This window comes from Arvicanthis niloticus, chromosome 20, assembly GCF_011762505.2.
Source record: "Arvicanthis niloticus isolate mArvNil1 chromosome 20, mArvNil1.pat.X, whole genome shotgun sequence".
NCBI classification, from domain to species: domain Eukaryota; kingdom Metazoa; phylum Chordata; class Mammalia; order Rodentia; family Muridae; genus Arvicanthis; species Arvicanthis niloticus.
The window spans coordinates 28,262,678-28,276,789 of record NC_047677.1 but is presented as its reverse complement, the minus strand read 5'-3'; the positions used below and the strand labels follow the sequence as shown (position 1 = coordinate 28,276,789).

Sequence of the window (14,112 nt, the reverse complement as noted above, 5' to 3'; positions counted from 1 at the left end):
TGTCTGTGTTCACTTCAAGTGTCCAATTCTATTAAGTAAGTGTACCTTTTATTCTATGTTGGAGTATATTCTTCACTGCATAGATTTCTATTGTCACGGTCGTTCTACCCACTGTATTAGGATATGAACTGTAAGCCCGTCACATATGGAATTATTTGTAGTGGCGTTTGATGCACACCTATAACTCACTTTAACATAACTAACATGTTTTAAAGTTGCATTCCATGGGTTATCTTTTTCTGTAGGAAAAACAGCTTGAGCAGAATCTACAAGAGTTGGCTACAGTATTAGCTCCAATTTATAAGCAGATGGCTCCCGTTGCTTATCAAAATCAGGTATTTTTTTTTGTTTTAGAACCTTTCGAAATGACCTTAAAAGCATATTTCAAATTTCTCTGTTGAACAAGTTACTATTCATAGAATTTTTTCTATATTCCTCTTAAATATGTGCCCTCTTATTAAAAACAGTCGTCAGATGGTGTGTATACTTGCCTGTGTGTAAACACATGTGAGGACCATGTGTTTACATTTTAGCACTCTATGTCTTCTAGACAGGATCTCTTGCTGAATGTGGTTCTCGAATTTACTGATAGCCCTCAAACAGCAGTGACCCTCCTTCCTCTTTCCACCCTCTCTGGGAAAAGCATACACAGAGAAAGCAAGGCTTTCTGTATGGGTGCTAAGATGCAAACTCCAGTATGCAGGCTTGGATGTCAAGCATCCTTAGAGTCTGGGCCACCTCTCCTGCCCTGAAAGCTCTTTAAATGGATGCTTTCTTATTGTGATGCCTTTCAAAAATACTCAAGTAGGGCTTTTCTGTTAGGTTTTGAGACAGCCTTATATGTTCCTGTCTAGCCTAGACTTCACTTTAACGGCTCAGTGAGTGAATTAAGCCTACGGCAAAAGTGGGGCATGCAGTTGAGAGGTAATGCCTTATTGCCCTTTAGGGTCTCCAGAACTGCCAAAGACAAACAAAACTGTAGATGGAACAGACTTAGGTGGGACTCCATCCTGATGTACAAAAAACCTTGTTTATCAAAGATGGCTCAGTGGTTAAGTACCTGCTGGACTGGGTGTGATGGCTCAAAACTTTTTTAATCCCAGTGCTTTGAAACCCTGCAGAAACAGGCATATTTCTGAATTCGAAGCCAGCCTGGTCTACACAGAGTGTTCCTAGACAGCCAGGAGCTACATCAAGAAACTATCTCTACACCCCCACACACACCCAAAAAGAGCTTCTTGCTAGCATATTCTGCTTTTTTTTTTTTTTTTTTTTTTTTCATTTTATGAACATTAGTGTTTCGCCTGCATGTCTGTGTGAAGATGTCAGATCTTGAAATCACAGACATTTATGAGCTGCCAAGTGTGATTTGAACTCGGATTCCTGTGAAAGAGCAGTCAGTATTCCTAACTGCTGAGCCATCTCTCCTGCCCAGCACCTTGGTATCTGATTAGGGTGTTCATTGTGTTTGGAGGTGAATAGTTCATGCCTGCAACTGGTTTCTAACTCCATTCTCTAACCACAGCAGCAAGTGCCTTTATCCACTGAGCCATCTTACCTACAAGCCCTTGATACACTTTTATTCCCCTTCCTGGGTACTTCCACACATATCGAGACACAAATCCAAACTCACACACAGAATATAGTAGGGAAGAAATCTTGGCTGGATAGAACATTATTTTACAGTTTTGACATTTCGTTCTAAGGTGGAATATGAACACATTGCTGGAGACTGTCGACTTGGTAATGAAGCGGGGCGCCCTTTCTCTGGTGTCACCTGTTGCTTGGATTTCTGCGCCCATTCTCACAAGGACATCCACAACATGAACAATGGAAGCACTGTGGTATGCACTGAGTCCCTTAGTCCTTTGTGCTTTAGCTGTGCTCCTCAAATGTAATTGTATTGAAAAAGATTTTTGATTGTAAGGGATGCATCTTATTTAGGGTTTCCATCTCGCAGTGCACAGACTCCCTAACCACACCCACTCGTATAAAGGACAACATTTAGTAGGGGCTGGCTTACAGTTTCAGAGGTTTAGTCCATAATCATCTTGGCAAAAACATGGCAGCATGCAGGTAGATACTATACTGCAGAAGGGGTGGAACATCTTGAACATCTTGAAGGCAGCCAGGAGAATCTCTTTTGTCCTGGGCGGAGCTTGAGGACAGGATCTCAAAGCCCACCCCCACAGTGACACACTTCCTCCAACAAGGGCATTATGCCTCTTAATAGTATCACTCCCTATGGGCCAAGAATTCAAACACATTATTCTATAGGGGCCAAACTATTCAAACCACTAGAGTATGTATAGAAAAGAAATATTTGTTGTTGGACAAGGCTTTAATCCCAGCAATCAGGATGCTAAGACTCTTGGGTCTCTGTGTATTCTATACCAGTGTGGATTTAAACTCTTTGTAATAGGCCCTTTCAAATATGTGAGTCTAAGGGGCCAGTTTTGGGTTTTTTTTGTTGTTGTTGTTGTTGTTTTTTCCAAACCAACACACCTGCTGTAGGTGATGCCCAGCATTGCTAGAACATGCTTTATCCCCCTCCTGTCCCTCAGGTTTGTACATTGATTCGAAAAGACGGCCGTGACACAAGTGTTCCTGGGGACGAGCAGCTCCACGTCCTCCCACTGTACCGGCTCGCAGACACTGATGAATTTGGCTTCGTGGAAGGGATGGAAGCCAAAATCCAATCTGGGGCCATCCAAGTCAATGGGCCAACCAGGAAAAGGCGACTACGTTTCACTGAGCCTGTTCCTCGATGTGGGAAGAGGGCCAAAATGAAGGAGAAAAACAACAAATCAGGTACTGGTGGCCTCAGAAAGAAGAGGATCTCTGCCAGCACAAGGGGATCCCCAGGTGTGTCAGGTCTTGCAGAGCTTTTGTCCCTGGGGGCAGGAGCCGGGTGGGAAGGGGCTTGAACTTGCACTTGCTCTTTTTCTCTTGGCTTCCAGCCCATCCTACCACACCCCCAAGGAGATGAGACCATTTCTATTTTCCGATCCTCGCCTGGTCCTCATTCATAGATATCCACAGATCATTGTGTTACCTTCCATTTGCTTCAAACTTAGATCTCTCCCATCTAAGGTCTAGGTCAAGTTTGACTCCTGTTTGTATGAGTTGCTCTGCATGTATACCTGTGTGCCACAAGGGGGCGTCAGATCTCCTTACACATGGTTGTGAGCCACCATGTGGTTGCTAGGAAGTTAACTCAGGACCTCTGGAAGAGCAGCCAGAGCTCTTAACCACTGAACCATCTCTCCAGCTATCAACTCCTGGTTGTAGTTGTTGTTGTTGTTGTTGTTGTTGTTGTTGTTGTTTGTGAGATTGGTTTTGGTAAATAACACTGTGGTAACACTGTAGATTTGTTGTTGTTGTTTTTGCAGGGTGGGGGGAGGATGGGTGTTCTTTGGGTGTTTCATTTTTTGAGACATGGTTGCTCTTTGTGTCCCTAGCTGTCCTCAGACTTGATCTGTAAACCAGGTTGGCCTTAAACTCGGAGATCCACTTGCCTCTGCCTCTTTGGTGCTGGGATTAAAGGCGTGCACCTCCACTGTCTGGCTTTTTAACTAAATACCTTTTTTATTAAAGTGTAATTATCTTTAGATCTTGCAGCTCATAATGCACAATGATTTGTTTTTCCTGTTTCCTATTGATTTCTTGGTGAAGTGTTGTCTGCCTAGTTCATTGACTGAGGTTTCAGCTTTTCCCCCATCTTGGTCCATATCACAAGACTGGAAATGCTTCTCACCATCTCATTGAATTGATGATTCTGGAACTGGATGTGGGGGTGAAAGCAGATGCGTAATCCCTCCAATGAATTCCAGAGCTAATTGGTCCAAATGTGATCACTTTTCAAATTTTTGCTATGGATTTTTTTTTTTTATTCTTGGAATGATTATAACAATGTCTCTTACAGTGCCTTTGAGATTTTTTCCCTCTGAACACAGATTTTTATTTTTAAAGTACCTCAAAATTCTTTAATTCGTAAAGACTTTTTGGTTTTTTTCGAGACAGGGTTTCTCTGGGTAGACCAGGCTGGCCTTGAACTCAGAATTCTGCCTGCCTCTGCCTCCCAAGTGCTGGGCTTAGAGGCATGCGCCACCACCACCTGGCTCGTAGAGACTTTTCAAGATGAGTTAGAAATCTTTGTCACAGACCTAATTGTGTCTATTCTATTACACTAGGATGCCCAGGGCTGTTTTTTCACTTTGAAGTGAACGGTGGAGAGCAGGAAAGATGGCTCCTAGTAAAGGAGGAGCACTGGCTGCTCCTAAGATGAAGAGATCGTGAGGGAGAATTGTTGTCTGGACGAGCACCATCAGCTGAGCTAAGGCTCTGGTAGAATACTTGACTAGTATGGGAAGTCCTGGAATTAAATCTGTGGCATGACCCTAAAACATTAGAAAGCTTGGCATTTTGGCATATGCTCTTAATCCCAGTACTGAGGCAGGAGGACGCTGTAAACTGCAGCCCAACCTAGTCTATAAAGACCCTGTTTCAGACGCATGCATTTTTCCTGAATATATGTCTTTGCACCGCATGCATGCCTGGTTCCTGAGTTCAGAAGAGGGTGTTGGGTCCCCTGCAACTAGAGTTACAGACAGTTGTCAGTGCCTTCCTTCTGGGCACTGGGGATCCAAACCTAGTTCTCTGCAACAGCAACAAGTGTTTTTAACTCTCCAATACCTATGATACAGTTTTAAAAAGTAAAAAGGACACATGCCTTTGATCCCGGCACTTGGGAGGCAGAGCGATAAATTACAGTCTAGTGTGGTCTTTATCACTAATCCTCAACTTTCCTGATGGTGTGACCCTTTAACACAGTTCATGTCATTGACGACAGCCACCCAATCGTAACATTATTTTCATTGCTCCTTCAAAACTATAATTTTTCTACTGTTATGAATTGTAATGTAAGTATCTGATATTTCTTATGGTCTTAGGTGATCCCTGTGAAAGGATTGTTGGATACCTTACTCCCACAAGGAGTCTCCACCCACATATTGAGAACTGCCTGGTCAACCTTGCGAGTGCCAGGATAACCAGGGCCATGCTGAGAGACACTGTCTTAAACAAATCAAAGCAAAGATTATCACAGGCATAGTTATAGCAAAGTGATAGAGTGCTTCCCTACCCAGGAGGGAGAAAAGCATTTCAAAATACTAGTTAACAAGTGACGGGTGCCAAATAGCTTCTTTGGTTGTTTTCTGGGTGTAACTTCGTGTTTATGAACACCAGTGAGATAGTTTTATTTTTTTATTTTTATTTTTTTAAGGTTCACACAACACTAAGAGCTATTCCTCAGCCTCATCCACTTCTCACCTAGTGAAAGAAGAATCTACAGACTTCTGTCCCCTGCAGGCTTCCTCCACAGAAACATCTACCTGTATGTACAATAAAACAGCCTCAGGTGGGTTTCCAGAAACAAGTAGCAGTCTCCACTGCACAATGCCTTCTGGAGCACACAGTGGTGCTAATGCAGCTGCTGGGGAATGTTCTGGAATGGTGCAACCTGCTGAGGTGGCTGCACTTCCTCACCCATCTCTTCCCATAGCAGATTCTTCAGTTCATGCTGAGCCTCTCACTAGTCCATCTGAGCAGCTAACTTCTAACCAGTCAAACCAGCAGCTCCCTTTCCTCAGCAATCCTCAGAAACCGGCTTCCTGTAAGGTGGAAGATGAGCGGCACACGGAAGCTGATGAGCCTCAACGCCCCGAGGACGATAACTTCCCTCAGCTCGATGAGTTTTGGTCTGATAGTGAGGAGATCTACACTGATCCTGCCTTTGGTGGAGTGGCGATAGCGCCCATTCACGGCTCTGTGCTGATTGAGTGTGCCCGGAAGGAGCTTCACGCGACCACCTCCCTGGGTTCTCCCAGACGAGGGCTCCCTTTCCGTGTGTCCCTTGTATTCTACCAGCACAAAAGCCTAAATAAGCCTAATCATGGGTTTGATATCAACAAGATTAACTGTAAATGTAAAAAAGTAACGAAAAAAAAGCCCGCAGAGCGGGAGGGAACTGATTTATCCCCCGAGGCCAATTTATCATACCAAATTCCTTCTCGAGTTTCATCAACCTTAACCCGCGACAATGTTGTTACCGTGTCCCCCTACTCTCTCACTCACGTCGCGGGACCCTACAACCGTTGGGTCTAAAGGCTTCTCTCCTGTTAATGCCTTTGCTAATGTGGTGTAGGTTTTGTTTTTTGTTGTTGTTTTGTTGTTTTGTTGTTTTGTTTGGTTGTTTTTGGGTTTTTTTTTTTTTTTTTTTTTTTTTTTTTTGGTGCTGTTCAAAAGAAAGTCGTTCTGTTGTTTACTGTAGCTTGATTTGGCCCATTTCAACTCCGAGGTAAAAATTTAAAAAAAAAAAAAAAAAAAAAAGAGTGGGTACTTAACTGTGATAATATTTTGAGAATTGGTAAAAGGTAAACATTTTCAGCAAAAATACAATTTTTATAGTTTTAAATACTTAAACATCTTGGTTAGGTATTGGCCATGCTAGAACCACAGAGTCTGGTGCTTTACATTGTTTGTTTACTATTAAGAGGGTTTATAACAACAGGTTCCTGCAATAAGATGTGAAAACCAAGATGTAGTGTTAATTGTACACAGTTCCTGGTGCTCTAACCACATCCACACAGTAGTAGTGAGCTGAGTGATTGTTTTATGGTGCCATTGTTCAAGCATCTTCCAATCATTGCCATCATGTCTGCGCATTTCTTTGAAGTAGACCAATGAAATGCTTTCTCTCTTAAAACATTTCTCCTATATAAAGTAGTTCTTTATTCTAGTGATGGTTGGAGGCTGCTCGCTAACTGTAAATGTATATATTTTAAAAAGCACTTTCTATTTTTAAGAGTAACTTGAAATAGTATAGTAACAGAATCCTATTGTCTATTATGTGTGCATATTTGAATACCAGAAAAGTCATTCGTTCTTGCTGCGTAGAGTCCCGATAACCTCAGCCTGTATCAAATAAAACATGACTTCTGTTCTTTACTTACAGAATAGAGGATCTCTAGAAACAATTGAAAATACAAAATACCACCAATATCAATTTCCCCCTTTTAACTAGAAAAGAAATATTGTGTTCTGAAGTCGCCTCATGAATTAAGTATATGACCCATGACAGGTGTTTTCAAAAGGCAGAGGAGGCAAATTGGGATTAGTCAAAGGTTCCCAGTGCTTCAAGATGAGAGAATAACATGTCCTTCCCAAATGAGAAGGAAATATTCTGTAGAGATAATTGAGGGGACAAGCTAGCATTCGCACTGTCACTCTTACTTACCCTGGAGTCCCATGGTGATATTGAGAGCCAGACTACTCATTCATCTTACTCCGTCGGGTTTAGAAAAATGGGAACCCAAACTTGACCTTCTATTTTGAAGGTCACAGCTAAAACAGCATCCTGATTATTTTAGTGTTCCAGTGTTCTGCCCATTGCTTAATTGACTTATTTATACACAAGAATGATTTCCCCAAACAAAAAAGCCTAGAACCAAGAGACGGTTCACATTCAGTGGGATCCAAGCACAGGTGCTAATGACTTTCATGGGGTTGGAGTCTTTAGATCTGGATTAGGGCTCCCGTACTTCAGGAATCCTAATGGTGCCTCTCAGAGATGCCAAAAGCAGCCCACACCTACCATAATCTTGGTGCAAATGTAAACAGTTACAGTAAGCTCTCTAGAGAATAACTTATTTAAAATGATACATGGTGCAAAGTGTCAAGTTTCTGACTGAGGCAAGTTCAGGAAGAAGGAGCGATTGCAAATAAGGACATGTCCACTGATATTCCGTCGTGTACAAGGAGACAGACGCATGCTCCCGGGACACATACAACTGTTGATCTGATTCAGTGTTTTAAGTCTGATGTTTCTTACGGAGGTGTGTAATGTGATAGCTTACTGCTTTATCTACTTCAGTTAGGTTTCTGTTAGTGTAGCCCATCAGAAATGCTCCCTCGTGAATTGACCTTTACGGTTTCAGACCATTAGATAGAATCTTCTCCAGCCTCTATTTGTCCTTCATCAGTCCATCCCTCCAAAGTACATTTAATTGAATGCTTCTCAATTTGACTTGATTGGTTTGTTTTTCCTTGTAATACAAACTTATAAAGAATGGTTGGAATTACTTTCTAAGGACATAACCAATTACCTATAAATTAAGAGCTACAGTAATAAATATTCAAGCTGATGTGTTTTTAACGATAAGACCACATTCTCGGTGCTTAATCAGTTGTATACACCAATGTTGATTAGTGGGACTGTTGGGGTTTATGAATCTAGCTGTAGTTTGACAGAATAAGTACATGAAACCAATCAGTTTCAACAAAAATGTTGTCGTTCCATTGCTAAACTTAACATTAGAGATGGAGTGCCTCAGCCAACAGCCCTCTGTGGAAACTTCATCGTACTCCTTTCATGGTCTCTGATGTGCTTTATAGACACCCTCTGACGGGTCAGTGTTCTGCTGTACCTCTGCTGGCTAGACACTGCTTTAAGAATGGTGTGAGATGACAGTCACTTATCCAACCTACCCATCTAACAGTCTTTCTACATCTCTACTATTTTATTTTAGTTGGATTTTGTTTCTTTTCCCTGTCTGTGAAGCGCTGGTTAAGGCTGTCCATGATGTGGACGTTGGATACATTGCTACATGGATTCCACAGTAGCTCTGCTGATGATAGGATTCTTGCCTGTTATAGATTTATACATCACTTGCCCTCTCAAATCCATTTTTGGTGGGTTTTGCTTTTATGAGACTGGATCTCTACGTGTTCCTGGCTGTCTTGGAACTCACATGGCAGACCAGGCTAGCCCAGAATTCACAGAATTATCCTCCTGCTCCTGCCTCTGTGCTGGGATTAAAGTTGTACTCCACTCTCCTGTTTTGTTGTTCTTGTGCTGGTTGGCCTCATGTATGTCCTGTTTCCAACTCTACAAAGTACCAAATAAGACCAGGTACCAAAGAGATTATGTTATAAATGTTATTCAAATATATTGTTGGGATTTGAGGCTAATAGAGGCAAAATTTTGGGGACAAGTCCACATCGTAAGTGATTTCCCAAGCATAATCATTGCATTTGTAGACACAGAAATGCTTCAGGTGAAAGCTGTAAGTCATTCACCCCATTCAGTAGTTAACTGAATGGCTATTCTTTTGTAAATGATGTACTGACTTGATTCACATGAAGTAACCTACTTCTGATTATCATTTCACAATAGCTTGTACAAAATTAACCCCAGATTAGTCATTCATATATATATATATATATATATATATATATATATATATAATGAGACTTCTGTGTGGGACAAAGCTATCACATCATCACATGACATCTTCTGTCGATTGTGGGTACATTTACCTTTGTGCCAAACAAGTGGGTGTATGTAGCCTTTAACACAAAGCTACCCTGAGTTTCACCCCTCAATGCATGGGAATCTTTTTGAGTCTAGATTTAATACAACTGAGTTTCATCTATATTAGAGATTCTCTAACAAGAACTATTGTGACAAAGGATAATGTGATGGCTGTTGCTGCACCAGAAGTCTACTTAGAAGGCAGAGCTCAAACCCTGAGCTCTCTCACCTAACTGCTTAAGGGCCATTCTGCTCTTAGAACTGAACAGAACAGACTTCCCTTTTCTCACCCAGAGAAGATTGATTGTATTACTGAGAACTATCTTCATTTTTGTGCAAGTCAAAAATAAAAGTTTTCTGTTCTCTGGTTTGGAACAAGAACAGTAATGGTGAGATTAGGTCAGGATCCCTCTGACTGTCTATCCTAGACTTTGTGAGGAGAACCTAGGACATTTACCTATTAACTTCCCTGTGCATATGGCAATCTCCTTGTCTCTGCCATTCCCTCTGGAACCGAGTATTAGGAATACACACGGAGTTCTTGAGGACTGGCTGTGAAAACCATTGAGGAAAGCATGTCGTCATTGTACATACTCTGTAGCAGTGGTTGCACAATCCCTTGCTGCCCTCCCCTACTTCAGTTCACTGTGATGCGACTGTCATCACAGATGGGAACACTGCTTTACTCCTGTGTGCTGGTCGCTTCGGCATATTTAGCCATGTGGTGTGGTCATTGCTTAGTGGTTTGAGATGACTAAGTTTTTGTCAAATGAAATGGGTGTTTCATATTGTATTTTCACATAGCATTAGGAAACAGTGGCAATTGTGAAGACCATTTAGATAGTCACTGTGTTCTTCCACAAACCTGAGTCTGTATGTTTTCTTCAAAATCGTTAAAATTCCTAAGCATGGGGGTTTTTTTTGGTTGTTGTTTTTTGTTTGTTTGTCTGGTTGGTTTTGTCTTTATGTAATAGAAGTTTGGCTTCTGTTAAATTGTGAGACTGGACTTCCTTCAGAGTCTCATGGTGCTGTATAGCACAGTCTTGAACTAAGGATGTTGAGAACTTCTTTTTCCCCTACTTTCCATCTGAAACTGGGTCTCACTACACAGACCTGACCAGGCAACATAGACCAAGCTGGCCTTGAACCTGCAGAAGTTCTTTCTGCCTCTGACTGTGCTACACCTGGTTTCTCTGGTACTGGGGTTGAACCAGGCCTTTGTGTGTCAGGTAAACACCATCACCATTACCTCCTATCCTAGACCTGGGGTTCTTTTTGGTAGGGAATCATCATTTGTGTTTGCACACAGCTCTAGCATGTTCAGATGATCTCTTTTGAATTGCTAGGGTATAGACACAGGGCTCCCTGCCCAGCTAATGTACATTTGTATGAGCCCCACTTCTTTTCCTAAATATAACCATTTTTGTTCAAAATATGTGTTACTCATAATTTCATGTTGACCCCAAGACCCCAGTGTTCAAAATTCCCTTGTGGCAGTCTGTAATGTTTCCAGCTTCAAATTTACATTTGGATTTCTTTATGATTAGAAATCTTCTGTTCTCTTGTGTGTTCCACCACCCAGATCATCCCATATGCACATATATCTGGCTCATTCAGGTTTTTCATCCCTCTGTCTTCCTTTTGAGATATCTCATTATGTAGTTCTTAAACTCTTTATTTTGCCTCAGCATCTTGGTTTATCTTTTAAAACCATGTGTCATAAAGTCTAACACCATGCTTGGCTCAAGTGTGAGCCCAGCTGCTGGAGACACTGATGTGGGATGACAGAAAGAAAAGGGCCCAGAGCTTGCCAACCTTGCTGGAAGCACCCTGGGTCCGACCCTAGTACTGCAGAAAGGACCAAGAGTGTGTATGCAGAACTTTTCAATTTGGGATAAATACAATTTAGGTTACACATTCCCATTCTTCCAGGGCTTTTCCATCTCCAGCTGCTAAAATTCAAACCTGTCAGGCAGTTTTAGTCACTGGATCTTATGCATATGGAGTTTCTTTTCCTTATCCTCATTTTCTACCTTTTGTGGAAATAAATACCTTTCTACCAACAGTCTCCTTCTGTTGATGGAAACATTTTCCTAAGGTAAATTTGCTGTAGAAGTTCTTCAGCTGCTAGTATCTTAATAATGGCCTTGATAGACTGGAACTAGGATCTTGTCTCAAACCCCAGTTCAGATAATACAGTCCCACATCCTTACACATAAATCAGTGTCAAACCTAAGGCCTTGGTGATGAGCCACCAGAAACTCTGGTGATGAAGTCAAGGGGGATTAATATTTCTTTTCTGCCCTCTTCTAATTTTAACTGGAAATAGGCGTTAAAAATAGGTAATATTTTGACAATGAATAGGACATGAACAAAAACAAAGCTTAGCATCTCTCTCTAGGTGTAGCATTCACACCTGTAATTGCAGTCCATGGGGAGGCAGAAGCAGTGGGATGAGATCCTGTCTTCAGAGCGCTTGGGGTTGCTTCTCACCAGTACTGAACTTAGAAAACAGCTCCCTTTGACAGATGGGCCGCCAGAAAGAATAGCCAGTAGCTTACTCTGTGTCACACAGCAAGTCAAGTAATGTGAGTGAAATTATGTGTGTAGGTGTTTTGCCTGCATGTATGTGTGTGTTTACTGAGTGGAGCTGATAGGAAAGAAACAGAAAACTTACAGGCCTGTTTCTCAGCTAGTTCCGTTTCCATTGTTTAGCCAGCTGTTGCGCATATTAAAGATCTCATATTATTTATGCATTTATGGACTGGTGTGTGTGTGTGTGTGTGTGTGTGTGCGCGCGCGCTTGTGTGTATGACAGGTTCACAATATAGCTCTAGCTGGCCTGGAAGATGCTGTTCTGTACCCCAGGTTGGTATGGTCCTAGGTCAGGGATTGCAGGTGTGAACCACTCTAATCAGTGATAAAAAAGCATAGAGAATATCCCTTTACCATTAATAAGAAGACATTTTCCACAAAGTAATTTTCTAAATAGGAACTTTAAAACCCCTTCCTCATCAAAGTTTAATATATTTAAATACGCTGAAATGAAGGTTTCTTGAAGGAGGTGGTGCTAGCTGGACAATTTTAGTTCCTAGCCCTTCATTATAAATATGCAAAATTGTTGCTAACAGGTTCTATTGTCTCTGCATTATATCTTTTGTCTCGTTGGGCGTTTTGTTTTTCATTTTGTTTTGGTGTGTGAGTGTTCCCTCTGCTTCTCTTGTAGCCATATAAATCTTTGGAGCAAGTATACCTAGAGTTAAGAATGCTGAGATGTATTTGTAAAGTTTCTAGTAATCTGTCTATAGGTTATTTTAACAACCTCTCTATATAGAGGTGGTATATTTTGACTATAGTGACACATTCTTTGGCACAAATATAAGGGGAACAGGTCAAAGAACCTTGAATATTCAACATGGCCTCCTCTTATGTTGGTGAGTCTTCTTTCCAACATCTGTTTGTGCTGTGATAAAATGGCTGACTGACTATATTTGACTTTACAAACACAGCTCATAGGAAAGATTAAATATTTTTATTGCGATGTATGGTCATATTTTTTTTAGCTTTATGGAGTTAACATTGTGATAGGTGCTTTAAGAGAAATATTTTTCCAGAAATGGTTTTATAGCTAAACTATGGGCAGCTTTTGCATTGTGATGTGTGGGTTGATGGTTATATTTGTGTTCCTAGGAAATCATGAAGTGTTCCCTATGGAGATACCTGTATGAATCCATGTCAGAGAGATCAAAGTGAACTCTGAGTTGACTCATTGCTTTCTCATAGAGTGGTCTAGCATGCACATTAACATGTATGGCATTAATTTGGTTTACAGAAATTATCAGACTGTTTAGCGTTGGTGGAAGTAAGACATTAATTCACATTCCTCCCCCATATACAGTGGCGCTGAATTGGAGTTCCCAGTCTCCTGTGTGAAGTCCTACCCGCCAGCCTCTGGAAGATGTTCACTGTTAATTTTGACTGTTACCATCCTGCTGTTGTATCTCAGTAATTGAAGGTTTTTATCTCAGAAAATACTGTCAAAATTCCAAAAAAAAAAGTTTAGTTCTTCACCTATGAGAACAGTTAAGCAAAGCACTTCATCACATTAAATAAAGGGAAAGAGAATCCTATAACCATGGTAGTTTCAATACATAATCAATATTGAGTCCTCTGCACAGAATGGAACACTTTGTAGCAGTACTTGAATACTTGTGAGTTGGAATTGCATGTTACTTGAAAGATCTAATTAAGCTAAATTTTGGTGCACAGCAGTTGTACATGATTTCATGTTTATGTAGCAAAATATTTGAAATGTACTAGTATTGAAACATAAATGTATAAATAGTTGTGGAAATTGTCTTATTTTCCTTATGTCTCATTTGTTTAAAGCATAAATTTTCTTTTTAAAAAATTCTAACTAAGGATAAATGAATACTGTAATGGAAGATATATTTTAAATCTTTGTCATGTTTTTTTTTTTTTTAAAGCTATTGCAAATTGTATCATTCCTGATTATATAGAACTTTGTGGGCGGTATAAAATAAATTTTATACTTCTATTTTGCACCTGGTAGTCTATTTTTTCTTTCCTCTTCAAAATCTCACTTTGAAATGTAATAGCTACTATTCCCATCTTAATTACAAAAGACTGATGGTTTGAGCAAACAGATCATATCTGAGTACAAAGTCAGCACTAGGGATCCATATAGAACATATATTCAGCCTACCCAAAGTCCCAAC

At 40.8% G+C, this 14,112-nt stretch overlaps 1 protein-coding gene across 2 annotated transcripts in view; it reads left to right on the top strand.

Moving 5' to 3' along the window:
• Positions 1 to 9,281, top strand: part of Tet1 (tet methylcytosine dioxygenase 1) — a 65,271-nt gene extending 55,990 nt beyond the window's left edge. The window contains exons 9-12 of one of the 2 annotated variants that reach the window (XM_034523721.2): positions 246 to 335; positions 1,707 to 1,844; positions 2,565 to 2,811; positions 5,285 to 9,281. In XM_034523721.2, the coding sequence (XP_034379612.1) occupies positions 246 to 335; positions 1,707 to 1,844; positions 2,565 to 2,811; positions 5,285 to 6,165 (1,356 nt within the window). In that variant the 3' untranslated portion in view covers positions 6,166 to 9,281. Of the gene's footprint in view, positions 1 to 245; positions 336 to 1,706; positions 1,845 to 2,564; positions 2,866 to 5,284 lie in introns of both variants that reach the window. The other variant, XM_076917127.1, reaches the window with a different exon arrangement.
• The last annotated feature ends 4,831 nt before the right edge of the window (positions 9,282 to 14,112 follow it).